Consider the following 17925-nt stretch of genomic DNA (forward strand, 5'->3'; position numbering starts at 1 on the left):
CCCAAGAAGAAAAGACTCTGGCTTTTGAAAAGAGGCAGAGAGAAACGGATGCCGTGCTTAATTTGCTCTTGAGGACATCCCAGCCACCATCCATGTCTGAATCCTGTGGCAATCGATCTATTGCACCACCGTCCTACAACATTATTAATCATAGGTCTTTTAATTTCTTTGTGTTCCAATTGTAATTTTTCTTATGAATCTTTCGGTCTGTGAGAGACATATATACTTCTTGTGCCACCATTTATGCATGATATTTATTGTCTATTTTTTCATATTTCGACATTTTTTTGTTTCCCAAATTTCGCAAATAATTCAAATACTCTCAAATTTTGTCAAATTCAAAAGGTGACGGAAAATGTCACAACGTCACTATTAAATGAAACCACGTGGCACCAATTTTTGGTCCCACTTGTCAGAATTTGTGGGTCCCACCAGTCAGCATTATTGGGACCCATATGTCGGCAACTACCTGGTCCCACTTGTCTGAATTTTGTGGATCCCACCGGTCAGAATATTGAGGGTCCAGCTTGTCATAATATTTTGTGGGTCCCACCATGTCAGCGCCATCGGACCATGTTGTCAGAAGCCAAATGGGACCCACATGTAAGGCCACGTATGCTTTTTCTGGACCAATCAGAAACTTCCCAAGATTTAGATATTGACGAAACTTGCAATTTTTTGTGACAAACCTTTCTGTCAACAATAAACCTTCGATGTTGACGAATTTGCAGGTCATCACAATCAAACATTTGACGTTGACGAAAAAATGCATACCGTCACCCCCGATATTTTATGACGGAGCTTCCTTGACGAACCCCTTGACGATCAAATTTCGTCACCGCGAAGTAATGCTTGATGAAAACTGGCCTTAAAATGACGAAAGTGATTTGTCAAAAAAAAATGTTTTCCTTTGTAGTGGCCGCCTCCGGAGCACTAAACCCTAAACGAGAGGGTATGCGTAGTTTTTGTCCTCGATACTAAAACTTGGATCTCAAACCTCTTCTTCTCTATTATTGAATTACGGCAAATATTTCGCATTTTTAGCAAAACAATCAAACGATCTGGAATTGTTGCCTGTGCTTATATGGTTTTTGGGTCATTTGGTTAAACTGGGTAGTCATGTGACCAAGTTCGCTTTACCGGCGAGCAGAAGCAAGCATGAAAGAGCCAGCGTAAAGCAGTCCACAAGCTACTTGTTTGCCTAGTAATTGTATCACCGACTTTTTTAAACATAAGGCTCGAGAGCCCAGCTTTAAATTAATAAAGCCATCAATCGGCTAGGATACAATGGTGCTGATTACACAAACTTGAATAAAGTAAAAAAGAGGCAAAGCCCTAGAGGAACTACAGAGAATTCCACTCGGCAGCGCCACCAAAGAGCCCACAAGTACAAGCTACGGAGAACTGCCGCGGACGGAAATAGACGTGCCAAGCGAAGAGGGGAAGCACCAACGTCAAAGAGATGAAGATCCGGCTCCGAGACCGCCTCGCCTTGCTGCCGCCGAAGGGGGGACCCTTCCCATCTCATCGACCAACACAGAACATAGAGGTGGTTGAGCTCCCAAAAAAGCCTTGAACTTGCTGACTGCTGCCATAGGCCTCACCATAGACACACCCAAACCGCACCACCGTCATTGTCACCACACCGATAGCCCTCTGTCCCCTTGACCCAAAGCGGCGCCTCCAAGGAGGAGAACAACGCATTGCGCCATCGTCGCCTGGCCGCAGCCTGAGTTCTCACCCGGGAAGAAGAGGAATAGGGGGAGGGTTACCTCACCAGCCCTTCAAGAAGGAGAATGGCGATAGAATCGTCGCTGCCAATGTGGATGGCACCGATCTAGCCAAGAGTTTCCCCCGGCAGCTCCCCACCAAATTCGCACGGACGCAGAACGGGCAGTCTGAGGACCAACCATGCCGTATCTGGCACAGAGAGACCGGAAAGTGGAGGCGCCAACGAACAGACGAAGAACGCGCCGGAGCATGACTACGCCGCACCCAGCCAACCGCCGACTCCTCACCGTCCACACGGCCAAGGAGATCGACCAGCACCAGCGAACGCCACCCGCCTTCCGGTCGACGTCGCCACCCACCGTCCAGGGCCGCCGCCCCGGCATCCAAACACTGCCCTCCGCAGATCCGAGGGAGCCCGGAGGACCACAAAGCAAGGGATCCGCCTCCATGAGCGCTCGTCGGTGATACGTCTCCAACGTATCCATAATTTCTGATGTTCCATGCTTGTTTTATGACAATACTTCCATGTTTTGCTCGCACTTTATAATGTTTTTATGCGTTTTCCGGAACTAACCTATTAACAAGATGCCACAGTGCCAGTTCCTGTTTTCTGCTGTTTTTGGTTCCAGAAAGGCTGTTTGGGCAATATTCTCGGAATTGGACGAAATCAACGCCAAACCTCCTATTTTTCCCGGAAGGCTCCAGAACACCGAAGAAGAGTCGAAGAGGGGCCAGAGGGCCACCACACCATAAGGCGGCGCGGCCTGGCCTGGGCCCGCGCCAGCCTATGGTGAGGAGCCCCCAGGCACCCTCCTGCGCCGCCTCTTCGCCTATATAATCCCTTTCGACCTAAAAAGGCAGTACCAATTGACGAAACTCCAGAAAGACTCCAGGGGCGCCGCCGCCATTGCGAAACTCCAATTCGGGGGACAGAAGTCTCTGTTCCGGCACCCTGCCGGGACGGGGAAGTGCCCCCGGAAGCCATCTCCATCGACGCCACCGCCTCCATCATGCTCCGTGAGTAGTTCCCCCATGGACTACGGGTTCTAGCAGTAGCTAGTCGGTATTCTCTCCTCCATGTACTTCAATACAATGATCTCATGAGCTGCCCTACATGATTGAGATTCATCTGATGTAATCGGTGTTGTGTTTGTTGGGATCCGATGGATGATACATTATGATTAGTCTATCTATAAAGTTTGTGAAGTTATTGTTGCTGCAATCTTGTTATGCTTAATGCTTGTCACTAGGGCCCGAGTGGCATGATCTTAGATTTAAGCTCTATACTTATTGCTTAGATTGTATCTACAAGTTGTATGCACATGTCTATGTCCGGAACCAAAGGCCCCAAAGTGACAGAAATTGGGACAACTGGAGGGGAAGGTGTAGGTATGAGGATCACATGTTTTCACCAAGTGTTAATGCTTTGCTCCGGTGCTCTATTAAAAGGAGTACCTTAATTTCCAGTAGATTCCCTAGAGGCCCGGCTGTCACCGGCTGGTATGACAAAAGATGTTGTACAAGTTTCTCATTGCGAGCACGTATGACTATATATGGAAAACATGCCTACATGATTAATAATCTTGATGTTCTATCTTAATGCTATTTCAATCCTATCAATTGCCCAACTGTAATTTGTTCACCCAACACTTGTCACTTGTTATTGGAGAGTTACCACTAGCGTAGATCGCTGGGAACCCCGGTCCATCTATCATCATCATATACTCGTTCTATATGTCATTGGAAGTAATATCAACTATTTTCTGGTGCCATCGCCCCAGTGTTATTGCTACTGCTGCTGTGTTACTGTTACTATTGCTCTCATATTACTGCTGCTTTCACATCACCCCTGTTACTAGTGCTTTTCCAGGTGCAGCTGAATTGACAACTCAGTTGTTAAGGCTTATAAGTATTCTTTACCTCCCCTTGTGTCGAATCAATAAATTTGGGTTTTACTTCCCTCGAAGACTGCCGCGATCCCCTATACTTGTGGGTTATCAAGACTGTTTTCTGGCGCCGTTGCCGGGGAGGCATAGCTCTACTCATAAGTTCACCTGGGGAGTACACTCTACCTCTCTCTCTGTTTTTATTTTATTTAGTTTTGTTTTGCTTAGTTTACTTTTGTCTAGTTTATTTGTGCCTAGTTTATTTCTGTCTAGTTTACTTTTGTCTAGTTACTTTTTGTCTTGTTTTATTTTTCTCATATACCCAAAAATCCATAAAAATTTGAAAAATCTAAAAATTAAAAAACTGCTGTTATGGGAGAACCTACAACCTACTTGGAGCTCATAGAATGTTATAATAATTATAGGAAATCAAGAGCGGGTGAAGTAATGAGTGCTATGATAGAAAAAGTGAATACAATTGCTAAAATCTTGCTTAAACGCCATGATATAAACTGTTGCTCTCAACAGGATACTAAACATCTTAAATTTCAATGTGGCTTTAGTGAGGAATTTTTAATTAAGAACTATAATCGGAATTGCTATATTCATTATGGGTTCGAAGAGGTAGAACAATTTGTCGTATTTATGGGAGCTTCTGAGATCGAATCCTTCATGGTTGAGAATTATGAAACTTGTGTTGTTTGTAAGGACCTTAAAGATTATGTCTCTTCTATCCTTAATTGTTGCATAGAATGCTTCAGTGATAATCCTTATATCATTGACTATAAAGAGAGACTCATTAATGCACAAGAATGCACTCACAATTTGCAGGAACCGGTGGAAGAAGAAATTGATGAACCTGAAAGCTCATTGGATGAAAAAGAGGAGGAAATTGATGAACCTGAAAGCTCATTGGATGAAAAAGAAGAGGAGAGCGACGAACAAAAGTAGGAAGAATGGATTAGCTACCCATGCCAACCTTCTAATGAGAGTAACTCTTTATCTCTTACACTATTTGATTGTCCTCCATGCTTACCGAAAGAGGTTGAATGTTATGTTCCTGTGGATTCTCTTGAAATATTACCTATGAGTAAAACTTGTGAGAATAATTATGCTACTATTATTTATGATAATCCATGCTACTTTGATAAATCTTATGATAATGCTTTGTTTGTGCCTGATGTCGAAATGCATGGTACTAAAGAATTTTGCTTGGTAAATGTTTATGATAAAGCTCTAGATGATGGTCCTATGTTACTTGATAATATTAATTGTACTACTAATGAAAATGGGATCGGAGAGTTCTTGACTTTATCTATGTGTCCCATATCTCTTGAGATTGATCAATCATCATGTTATATTATTGATAAAAGTGAGTTTGAAAGTTTTAATTCCACTATTTTTGAGGTTGATAAAAAATTATGTGTTTGGAAATCATGAAAAGTATGCTGCGTGTGATAGTTATATTGTTGAGTTTATTCATGAAGCTACTGAAAATTATTATGAGAGAGGAAAATATGGTAGTAGAAATTTGTATGGTACTAAAACACCTCTCTATATGCTTAAAATTTTGAAGTTATTCTTGTTTTATTTTCTTATGCTTGTCACTTTGTTCTTCATGAATTTATTTGTGTACAAGATTCCTATGCATAGGAAGTGGGTTAGACTTAAATGTGTTATGGATTTCCCTCTTGATGCTCTCTTTTGTTATAAATACTATTTCTTGTGAGTGCATCATTAAAACTGATGAGCCCATCTTAATGGATGTAAAGAAAGAACTTCTTGGGAGATAACCCATGTGTTATTTTGCTACAGTACTTTGTTTTATATTTGTGTCTTGGAAGTTGTTTACTACTGTAGCAACCTCTCCTTATCTTAGTTTTGTGTTTTGTTGTGCCAAGTGAAGCCTCTAATCGAAGGTTGATACTAGATTTGGATTTCTGCGCAGAAACAGATTTCTATCTGTCACGAATCTGGGCTGTTTTCTCTGTATGTAACTCAGAAAAATATGCCAATTTACGTGCGTGTTCCTCAGATATGTACGCAACTTTCATTAGTTTTGAGTTTTCTGATTTGAGCAACGGAAGTATTTCTTTAAAATTCGTCTTTACTGGCTGTTCTGTTTTGGCAGATTCTGTCTCTGTTTTTTGCATTGTCTCTTGTGGACTTTAAGCAAGGCTTTCTAGACGTGGAGAGCTGTAGCTAATGTTTTATTGAGTTCTTGCAATGTGTCACTACAAGACCAAGGTGGATTCAAATTTTTTTTGGAGTACTAACCCCTCTAATGAAGTTTATGAGAAGTTTGGTGTGAAGGAAGTTTTCAAGGGTCAAGAGAGGAGGATGATATATGATCAAGAAGAGTGAAAAGTCTAAGCTTAGGGATGCCCCCGTGGTTCATCCCTGCATATTTCAAGAAGACTCAAGCGTCTAAGCTTGGGGATGTCCAAGGCATCCCCTTCTTCATCAACTTATCAGGTTTCTTCTATTGAAACTATATTTTTATTCGGTCACATCATATGTGCTTTACTTGGAGCGTCTGTGTGTTTATTTTCGTCTTGTTTGTGTTTGAATAAATTCGGATCCTAGCAATCCTTGTTTGGGAGAGAGACACGCTCCGCTTTTTCATATGAACACTTGTTCTTCGTTTTACTTTTAATGTTCAATGGTAAAAGTTGGAAGCTACAATACTTATTGTTATTTGGTTGGAAACAGAAAATGCCTCATAATGTTGTGGATAATTTGACACTTGGCAATTGTTTTGAGCTCTCAAGTAGATCATGATTAAGTTTTTTTCATGTAGTTTAAACCTATTAGTGGGGAACTACTGTAGAGCTTGTTAAAATTGGTTTGCATGATTGGTCTCTCTTAAGGTCTAGATATTTTCTGGTAAAAGTGTTTGAGCAACAAGGAAGACAGTGTAGAGTATTATAATGCTTGCAATATGTTCTTATGTGAGTTTTGCTGTACCGGTTCATACTTGTGTTCGCTTCAAATAACCTTGCTAGCCTAAGACTTGTACTGAGAGGGAATGCTTCTCGTGCATCCAAAACCTTGAGCCAAAACCTATGCCATTTGTGTCCACCATACCTACCTACTACATGGTATTTCTCCACCATTCCCAAGTAAATTGCTTGAGTGCTACCTTTAAACAATTCAAAATTTATCACCTCTGATTTGTGTCAATGTTTTATAGCTCATGAGGAAGTATGTGGTGTTTATCTTTCAATCTTGTTGGGCAACTTTCACCAATGGACTAGTGGCTTCATCCGCTTATCCAATAATTTTGCAAAAAGAGTTGGCAATGGGATTCCCAGTCCCAAATTAATCAAACTAAATAGACACTCCTCCATGGTATGTAATTGTTGGACGGCACCCGAAGGATTCGGTTAGCCATGGCTTGTGTAAGCAAAGGTTGGGAGGAGTGTCATCATAATAAAACTAAAATAAAAAGGCACTCTTTCATGGTATGAGATTGTTGGCAGGCACCCGAGGATTCGGTTAGCCATGGTTTGTGAAAGAAAGGTTGGAAGGAGTGCCACCCAAAAATAAAATAAAATGGGAGCCGCTCTTTGAAGGTTTGTCTGGCAAGGGGGTTAGAGTGCCCACTACCATTCGTTGACAACAACAAACACCTCTCAAAACTTTACTTTTATGCTCTCTTTATGTTTTCAAAACCAAAGCTCTAGCACAAATATAGCAATCAATGCTTCCCTCTGTGAAGGGCCATTCTTTTACTTTTATGTTGAGTCAGTTTAACTATTTCCTTCCACCTTAGAAGCAAACACTTGTGTCAACTGTGCATTGATTCTTACATACTTGCTTATTTGCATTCATCATATTACTTTATGTTGACAATTATCCATGAGAAATACATGTTGAAAGTTAAAAGCAACCGCTGAAACTTATATCTTCCTTTGTGTTGCTTCGATGCTTTTACTTTGAATTTATTGCTTTATGAGTTAACTCTTGTGCAAGACTTTTGATGCTTGTCTTGAAAGTACTCTTCATGAAAAGTTTTGCTATATGTTATCTATTTGTTAGCAACTATAGATCATTGCCTTGAGTCACTTCATTCATTTCATATGCTTTGTAATAGTATGATCAAGGTTATGTAAGTAGCATGTCACTACAGAAATTATTCTTTTTATCGTTTACCTGCTCGGGACGAGCAGGAACTAAGCTTGGGGATGCTGATACGTCTCCAACGTATCCATAATTTCTGATGTTCCATGCTTGTTTTATGACAATACTTACATGTTTTGCTCGCACTTTATAATGTTTTTATGCGTTTTCCGGAACTAACCTATTAACAAGATGCCACGGTGCCAGTTCCTGTTTTCTGCTGTTTTTGGTTCCAGAAAGGCTGTTCGGGCAATATTCTCGGAATTGGACGAAATCAACGCCAAACCTCCTATTTTTCCCGGAAGGCTCCAGAACACCGAAGAAGAGTCGGAGAGGGGCCAGAGGGCCACCACACCATAAGGTGGCGCGGCCTGGCCTGGGCCCGCGCCAGCCTATGGTGAGGAGCCCCCAGGCACCCTCCTGCGCCGCCTCTTCGCCTATATAATCCCTTTCGACCTAAAAACGCAGTACCAATTGACGAAACTCCAGAAAGACTCCAGGGGCGCCGCCGCCATCGCGAAACTCCAATTCGGGGGACAGAAGTCTCTGTTCCGGCACCTGCCGGACGGGAAGTGCCCCCGGAAGCCATCTCCATCGACGCCACCGCCTCCATCATGCTCCGTGAGTAGTTCCCCCATGGACTACGGGTTCTAGCAGTAGCTAGTCGGTATTCTCTCCTCCATGTACTTCAATACAATGATCTCATGAGCTGCCTTACATGATTGAGATTCATCTGATGTAATCGGTGTTGTGTTTGTTGGGATTCGATGGATGATACATTATGATTAGTCTATCTATAAAGTTTGTGAAGTTATTGTTGCTGCAATCTTGTTATGCTTAATGCTTGTCACTAGGGCCCGAGTGGCATGATCTTAGATTTAAGCTCTATACTTATTGCTTAGATTGTATCTACAAGTTGTATGCACATGTCGCTGTCCGGAACCAAAGGCCCCGAAGTGACAGAAATCGGGACAACCGGAGGGGATGGCGGTGATGTGAGGATCACATGTTTTCACGGAGTGTTAATGCTTTGCTCCGGTACTCTATTAAAAGGAGTACCTTAATATCCAGTTGATTCCCTTGAGGCCCGGCTGCCACCGGCTGGTAGGACAAAAGATGTTGTGCAAGTTTCTCATTGCGAGCACGTACGACTATATACGGAAAACATGCCTACATAATTAATAATCTTGATATTCTATCTTAATGCTTTGATTCCCAATTGCCCAACTGTAATTTGTTCACCCAACACTTGTCACTTATTGGAGAGTTACCACTAGTGTAGATCGCTGGGAACCCCGGTCCATCTCTCATCATTATATACTCGTTCTATATGTCATTGGAAGTAGTACCAACTATTTTCTGGTGCCATTGCTCTCATATTGCTATTACTGCTGCTGTGTTACTGTTACTACTGCTCTCATATTACTGCTACGTTCACATCACCCCTGTTGCTAGTGCTTTTCCAGGTGCAGCTGAATTGACAACTCAGTTGTTAAGGCTTATAAGTATTCTTTACCTCCCCTTGTGTCGAATCAATAAATTTGGGTTTTACTTCCCTCGAAGACTGCCGTGATCCCCTATACTTGTGGGTTATCAGTCGGCCAACAACACCACCACGGACCTGGAAGTGGCCAGAGCAGCACCTGCAGCCCCATGGCTGCCTATGGTACCAGATCTGGGGATTTGGTGGGCTTGGCCGGGCCCGGGGCCTCTGCCCCGGCCCGCGTGCGAGGCTGCCGCTGATACGTCTCAAATGTATCTATAATTTCTTATGTTCCATGCTAGTTTTATGACAATACTCACATGTTTTATATACACTTTATATCGTTTTTATGCATTTTCCGGAACTAACCTATTAACCAGATGCCGAAGTGCAAGTTCCTCGTCGTTGTTTTGGTTCCAGAAAAGCTGTTCGGGCAATATTCTCGGAATTGGACGAAACAAAAGCCAAACCGCCTATTTTACCGAGACGGACCCAGAACACCGAAGGAGAGACGGAGAAGGGCCAAGGGGGCCCCACACCACCTGGCGGCGCGGCCAAGAGGGGGGCGCGCCCAGCTATGGGGTGGGCCCCTCGGGACCCCTCCGACGCCGCCCTTTCGCCTATATATTCCTCGCGACGCAAAAACCCTACATCAATCGATCATATTCCAGAAAGACTCCAGGGGCGCCGCCGCCATCACGAAACCTAGTTTCGGGGGTCAGAAGTTCCTGTTTCGGCACCCTGCCGGGACGGGGAATTGCCCCCGGAGTCATCTCCATCGACACCACCGCCATCTTCATCGCCATTGCTGTCTCCCATGATGAGGAGGGAGTAGTTCTCCTCCGAGGCTGAGGGCTCTACCGGTAGCTATGTGGTTCATCTCTCTCTCCCATGGTGTGATCTTTATGTGATCATGAGCTTTGTATCACTATTAATCTATGTGCTACTCTAGTGATGTTATTAAAGTAGTCTATTCCTCCTTCATGATGTAAAGTTGACAGTGTGTGCATCATGTAGTACTTGGCGTAGGTTATGATTGTAATCTCTTGTAGATTATGAAGTTAACTATTACTATGATAGTATTGATGTGATCTATTCCCCCTTTCATACCTATTGTTGACAGTGTGTATGCTATGTTAGTACTCGGTCTAAATTGCAACGGTCTATTATGCACTCTAGAGGTTACTTTAATATGAACTCCGGACGTTGTGGAGCTTGTTTACTCCGGCTTGAGGTGTGCTTTTGTAGCCCTACACAATGAATGGTGTTTGTTATCCAACAAGAGAGTGTAGAAAGTAGCATTTATTTATTCAGTTATGTGATCATTGTTGAGAGTGTCCACTAGTGAAAGTATGATCCATAGGCCTTGTTTCTAAGCATTGAAACACCGTTTCCAACAAGTTCTGTTACATGTTCGCTTGCTGCCATTTTATTTCAGATTGCAATTACTACTTACAATCATCCATATTATTTGTATTTCACTATCTTTTCGCCGAACTAGTGCACCTATACATCTGACAAGTGTATTAGGTGTGTTGGGGACACAAAAGACTTCTTGTATCTTAATTGCAGGGTTGCTTGAGAGGGATATCTTTGACCTCTAAGTTCGATAAACCTTGGATGATTCACTTAAGAGAAACTTGCTGCTGTTCTACAAACCTCTGCTCTTGGAGGCCCAACACTGTCTACAGGAATAGAAGCGTGCGTAGATATCAGCCGCCCTGGCCGCGCTGCCCGTCCGACTCCACTCACAGGTCGTTGCGCCGCCGCCCAACCGCCAGGCGCCGTTGACACCCACCCTCGCGCCGCCCGCCTCCACCAGACCGAGCTCGCGCCGCCTGCCGTGGCAGATGCTTCCGCGGAAGCCGCCGCCGCCCGAGCACGCACATCCCGCAGAGCCGCCGCGCCGCCGTCGAACGGCCCCGCCGCCACGCCCCCTGCCCGGCGCCGCGCCTCCCCGCACCGATGCCGCTCGCGCCGCCATCACCGTGAGGAGGAGAGAAGGCGCCACACCGCCGCCGACCGAGCTTTGCCCGGTGGCGCCTCCTGGCGGCGGCGAGGAGGGGGACGGGGCTGGCGGCGGCGGTGGACTAGGGTTTCGCCCTGGGACTCTCGGGAGCCCAGGACGAAACGGTTCGGTCTCGTCCGTTCTATGATCTTTAGCTTCAAGAAGTTCTAGTATCACCGACTGACTGACTGGGACCGTCTTACTGGTCGTTAACAGAACATGGTCTGAAACCGCACGAGAGGCTTTCAGCATGTTGCCCTGCACGTGACCGCAACATGCCCGTTTTCCGCTGGGATTTCAGCTAGGGCCTGCGTGCGTGACGCGCCGGTTCGCCGTGGTCCACAAACGCAGCGCCGCGCCGGCCGTTCCGGAGGCACACATGCATGCCGGTCTCGGCATCGCCACCGGCGCGAAAACGACCGGGGTTCCAGGAAGGAAGACGGCAGCGAAGTTCGGCGCGGCACCCTCCCCGGTTATTCCTCCCAGCGACGCCCGCCCGGGCGGCACCCTGTCGCGTCACTCCCTGTCCCTGAAAGACGCTCCGACGCCCCGTCGTCGACTGATCGACTTCACGCCGGGCAACACCTGTGATTTTTTTTTTTGCCGCGTTGGTCAGTCGGCACGCACATATATACATGTCCAGTGGATCTCTCCCATGCTCGCGTCGTGCCGTGAAAAAAGATATGAATTGACCGGTTCCCTCCGGCCACCGTCGTGGAAAAGACCGATCCGATGTAACGCAATTAATCCGTCTAGCAACTCTGTCACGGGCCAGTGCCCATAACCTGGCTTCCTTCGCGTCATGGGTTAAGAGCATCTCCAGTCGCGTCCCACAAAGCGTCCCCTAAAGGGATTTGGGGCGCGCCGGATAGAAAATGCGTTCCACCCGCTTCCCCCAAAGCCCATTTTTGTCCGGCGCGCCTCGATACGGTGTCCGGCGACCCGAGCCCGTCCCCGTCCCACAGGGGATGCACCGGGGACGCCGGACACAACGAAAAGCGAGGTGGGCTCCCACATGTCGGCGACTATTTGCATGAACCGTTGGTTCGCGCCTCTTTTCTCATCGCTCCTTCCTTCCCGCGCCTCTTTTCTCCTCGCTCCTTCCTTCCCACCCCACCGCCGCCGCTGGATTTCCGCCGGTTGGGCGTCTGATCTGTGCTGAGAGTCGGCACCGTTGTCGCGGCTGGGGCTCCCGCCGGTCGTGGCGCCGCCGCCGCGTCGCCAGCGCGTCCCAGAACGCGTCGTCAAATCCGCCCCACCTCCGCGCACAGAAGGTGCTCGACGACTTGCCAGGTAGGCGCGATTGGCCGCTGTTTGTTGCATCGTCTGCCTCAGCGCAATTTTAACCATTGATTTTGCTTTAGCCATGGACAGCGACGATGAGATGGTTGCCCTGCTGCTGGAGGACGAGCAAGCCTTCGACGACGACCTGCGGGAGCATTTGCTGATCATCGCGTCCCTCCAGGACATGCTTGACGCTGAGGCGGAGAAGAGGAAGAGGCCGCGCCGCGGAGGATCAAGGCCGGGAAGAAGGAAGTCCAAGCCCCGGCAGAGGATGGAGGGGCATGCCATGCTGCACAATGACTACTTCGCCAACGAGGCAACACATGCCGACAATTTTCGGCACTAGTACAGGATGAGCAAGGGGCTGTTCATGAATATCCTCCACGGCGTTCGAGAGTTCGACCCCTACTTCAAGCTCAAGCTCGACGCTGTAGGCGTCCTCGGGTTCTCGTCGATTCAGAAGTGCACCGCCGCCATGAGGATGCTTGCATACGGAGCACCTGCCGATACACGGGACGACTACCTTCGCATGAGTGAGTCTACTGCCATTGAGTGCATGTACAAGTTTTGCCGAGCTGTGGTGGGAAAGTTTGGCAAATACTACTTGAGAGGGCCAACTGCGGAAGAGACTGCAAGGATCATGGCACAAAATGCTGCCAGAGGATTTCCTGGAATGCTTGGAAGCATCGATTGCATGCACTGGGCATGGAAGAACTACCCGTTTGCTTGGCAAGGTATATACAAATGCCGTCATGGATATTGCAGTGTGGTGCTTGAAGCTGTGGCAGATTATGACCTGTGGATTTGGTATTCTTTCTTTGGCATGGCGGGATCATACAATGACATCAACGTGTTGCAGCGGTCTCCGGTGTTCAGCAGACTAGTGGAAGGGCATGCTCCACCATGCAACTCTGAGATCAATGGCCACCAATATACCAAAGGCTATTATCTAGCCGATGGTATATATCCAAAATGGGCCACTTTTGTCAAAACAATCTCGAATCCATCAGGTCTGAAGAACTCCCACTTTGCTACACGACAGGAGGCTTGCAGGAAGGATGTCGAGCGGGCATTTGGTGTGCTTCAAGCACAATTTGCCATTGTCCGGTACCCTGCTCTAAGCTGGTCTCACGACCAAATGTGGGAGGTGATGCAGGCTTGTGTGACCATGCACAACATGATCATCGAGGATGACCGCAAGAATCATGTTAGGTCACATGTTGGTCCCTATGAGTGTCAAGGCCCTCTTGCGGAGGTTGATCATGAGTTGCCTGCAGATTTTGCTGATTTTCTCGCCATGCACGCAGAGATCCGTGACAGCAATGTGCATGAGCAACTTCAAGCTGATCTCGTTGAGCATTTGTGGAGGATCAAAGGAAATACTGTGGTACCTTGATGTAGCATCTAGCCCTATTTATTATATTTGATTACTTGTTTTATTGTTTGTTGTAATTTAATTTGAAAACAATTCTCGCAAACATTTTTATTCATATGCTACATTTGATAAATGGTTTATGTGTTAAAAAAAGTAATTTAAATGTTTGGGGGCGGCGTTTGGGGGACGCGGCTGGGGAGCGACGTCCCCCAAAGGCGGCACGAACAAAACACGTCCCCCAAACGCTCAATCCGGCGCGGTTTGGGGGACGCTTTGGGGGACGCGGCTGGAGATGCTCTAAGCCACACGAGCGCGTGCGATTGCTTAACGGCAAACAGCTCCTCCCTCTCTGGATTAGGGCATTTTCAATGGGACGACTCATTCTATTTTGGCTCGATCGAGTCGGTTGTGCATGCTCCACTGGCACCATCAGGGCTCCTTTGATTCAAAGGATTTGCATAGGAATTGTGTAGGATTTGGTTCCTATGGGAAAAATTCCTATACATATTGTTTGATTCATAGGAACATATCCTATAGGAAAAATTCCTATAGGAATCTTGTAGTGTAATTCCTATAGGAAAAAAGCATTAGCTCATACCTCATGGAAAAATTCCTTGCTACAATCAAACAAACTTCATCTTCCTATAGGTTTCAAGAAGACATGTCATTCCAATCCTATACCTTTCATATTCCTATGTTTTTCCTATCCTTTAAATCAAAGGAGCCCTCAAAATGGAAAGACTGTGTGGACTGACCCTTCGTTTATCAAATTTGGGCCGCCGATGCATCGGGCCGGATAGCACGCACGCCCTCCCCTAGAACACCATGGCCCCTCCCGCTAGTTACACAGAAACCACTCCATTGCCTTCAAAAACCCCTTCACGAAAATTTGGCCGACGAGAAAGCAAGCGGAAGCGACGAATCCCGCTGCCACGCCAGCCACGCGTACCGCCGGCAAGAAGGTGGTCAAGCTGAAGAACGGAAGAAGCTCGCCAATGAATTCACGTCGGACGAGTGTCGGGTCGAGATGAAGAAGCAGGCACACTGAAGAGAGGCCGCTAGAGCTCGGGCAGCCGCCACGAACCTAGAAGAACATCGGCATAATGCGAACAGGCGCATCATTGCCGCGCGTGCCGAGGCCAACGACGAAGTACTGACGCAGAAAGCCACCCAACATGCCGTCATGATGATGAAGAAGGAGGCGATGAACGTGGCGTTCGGCCACGGTGTGGTTATTCCTCTGACCCCCCCAGGACATGCATGCCGTGATCGGCGCGTCATCGACGAGATCCGTCACGTCTACGCCGAGTGGCTAGCCTTCGCTTCAACCCAGGCAAGCATACACCATCCCAAGGCGACGGCCATGGGAGGCCTGCATGCAGGTGTCCCGACTTGGCGATCCCCGCGCAATGTCGTCAGTGACGTTTGGGAAAGGCGTCGACCTCAATCAATTACAACTTGAGGGTCCTGCATGAATCCAAACAGATCGATTTCTTCACCCCCCCTAGACCGGACCATACGCAGAGTACCAAACGCGTTCATAGAGTAATGCAGTTTTCTTGATAGAATTACCTAGTGGCACCTAGTCCATGAGCACCTGATAAATTTCTGGCCATAAAATATGTATTTACGGTTTTCAAAAAATTCCAAATGAAAATTTTGCATGCAGACGATGCATGTATATATATGTACGCGTCTTTTCTTATACTCAAATTGAAAATATGCAGCTTAGGTCAAAATGATAATTTTAAATAAATAGTATAAAGAAAACTACGGGACTTCCCTCTCCCAAAAAAATTATAACTTGCTGGTCAGATAACTATATAACTTAATACTAGAGTAAGTTTGGTCAGGTCAGGATTACGCAAGTTCTAAAAATAAGACATGCTAGAACTGGCTTCGATACCAAGCCAAGCGAAAGCGACGGGGTTTGCATGAGCAATCTCGCCTCGCGGCAATGCAAAACTGACAAAGAAAACGGAGCAAGCACGCCGCACGCCCCGCTGACCAACCAACCTAGGCCGGCTCGCTCACCCAATTAGCAGCAAAATCAAGAGTCAAAACCATGAACAGAAGCTGTAAGTAAAAAAATACTGCCAGATAGCTCAGATAAAATCTTTGATTGAATCAAATGCGAGAGAATACATGACACCAACCGGGACGCAATTGCGAACCGCGGCAAACTAGGCCGATCAGCCCCAGACCAACATTCATGGATGCTACAGCGATCGTCGCAGCAAACACGGCAGTTGACACCGCAGAAGCCGCCGGTGACGACGACAGCACCGTCACCGCTTACTCCGGGCCCGCCGGCGCCGCCATTTCCTCCATCGTCAACTGTTGACATCTCGTGACTGGGCAGTGGGGCCCAGGTGTCGGACGCCCAGGTGGGGCACTCATCCAACTCGCGCGCCCAGCTTGTGCGCGTCCTGTCTGATGCCAATTCGGCAATCCTCCCCTTTGCGCGCGCCATCACCTCGTGCTCCTCCTCCATGTCGGCCTCCGAGCAGCCGGACGATTCGACGGAGTCCGAGTCCGTCGCCGCCGACCAGTCAAGGACCGCTCGCGGCGACGGCTCGCCGGCGTAGTCGTCGTCGTGGGCGTCCGCGGCGAGGAACGGGTGGCGCAGCAGCAGCTCGCAGGTCCACCGCTCGCCGGCTTCGCGGAGGAGGCACCTGTCGAGGAAGTCGCGGCAGGGGTCAGAGAGGCACGAGGGGAGCTCGGGCCGCTTCCCGCCGAACCCGACTTGGAGCAGCAGCTCGCCGACCTCGAGCACGCCGCCGAGCTCAGACCACGGCCGCTTCCCGGTGAGCAGCTCCAGTGCCGTGCAGCCGAGCGACCAGACGTCGGACGCAGGCGTCGACGCGCCGCCGCGGGCCACCTCTGGTGACATCCACGCCGGCGTGCCGCGCGGGCCCCGGGGCGCCGCTTCCGACACGAGCCTCGCCGCGCCGAAATCCGCGAGCTTCGCGCCATCGCAGCCGTCGCTGCCGAGGAGCACGTTCCGCCCCTTTACATCCCCGTGCACCACCCCGGCGACGTCGTGCAAGTAGCACAGCGCGGCGGCCACTCGCCGCAGGACGCGCCGCGCCACGCGCTCGCCGAGGCCGCCCGTCGCCGTCACAGCGTCCGCAGCGGTGCCGCCCGGGACCAGCTCCATGTGCAGGTTCCTGGACGAGGCTGTGGCGTCGTCGCCCAGGTACGCCACGACGTACGGTGAGCTCAGCCGCTTGAGGATCCTTATCTCGCTCTCCAGGCACGCCATCGCGGCCGCCGGCGCGCCGCCCTTGGCGTCCACCGACTTGACAGCGAAGGCACGGCCCGTGGCCGTGTCGACGGCCAGGTGCACCGTGCCGAAAGCGCCCTTTCCGATGCATTTCCCGCGCGTCCACTCCATGTATGGCGAGCAGAGCAGCGAAACAGAGTAGCAGCTGAGAGAAGCAGAGGTGTGTGTGTGTGAACTGTGAAGGGAAAGGATGGTGTGAGGAGGCGCAAGAAGATGGCGAGCGTGCCGGTGGAGTATATATAGGTGTTGAGAGTTTTTCCCGGCGCTGCAATTTTTGTGGACGAGGATTTCGGGCGTCTGCACTTCACTTTTTGGCGGCGATTTCCTCAGGATTCGCATATATGGGATATTGAATTGCCCGAATATTTGTGGGATATATCTCGGAATAACTCATCATCAACAGCAACAGCAACTAGGGCCTCTTGGCTTTGCGTCGGAGAGCAAGTGGTGTGCAACTTGTGATGTTATCTTTGCTTGGGGGTGTGCCGCTCCGTTGAGGCCACATCACATGGGCGATGATCCTTTTCGGGTAACTTTGATGGATGGATTGGGGTTCAGTTTGGATAAGCAGATGGGCGTCATCTGCAAGGTTTTTGGTCAAGACAATCAGCATTAGTCCAGATTGCACACTACATACTGTCACATGTGACAAACATGGTTCTTGTTTTTCTTCACACATTATTATCGTTTTGCCACATTGATCGAGACAAAAGTCATCATGGTTGAGGTGACAAATTGATTTACATTGGA

At 48.1% G+C, this 17925-nt stretch overlaps 1 protein-coding gene across 1 annotated transcript; it reads right to left on the reverse strand.

Annotated features, from left to right (window-relative positions):
- Positions 1-15939: 15939 nt before the first annotated feature.
- LOC127347733 (mitogen-activated protein kinase kinase kinase 18-like) lies at positions 15940-17376 on the reverse strand. The gene has a single exon (XM_051373895.1). It carries the CDS (start codon positions 17284-17286, stop codon positions 15940-15942), a length of 1347 nt encoding a protein of 448 aa, XP_051229855.1. The 5' UTR covers positions 17287-17376.
- Between the last annotated feature and the right edge of the window lie 549 nt (positions 17377-17925).

The sequence above is a fragment of the Lolium perenne genome, chromosome 4, assembly GCF_019359855.2.
Source record: "Lolium perenne isolate Kyuss_39 chromosome 4, Kyuss_2.0, whole genome shotgun sequence".
NCBI lineage: Eukaryota > Viridiplantae > Streptophyta > Magnoliopsida > Poales > Poaceae > Lolium > Lolium perenne.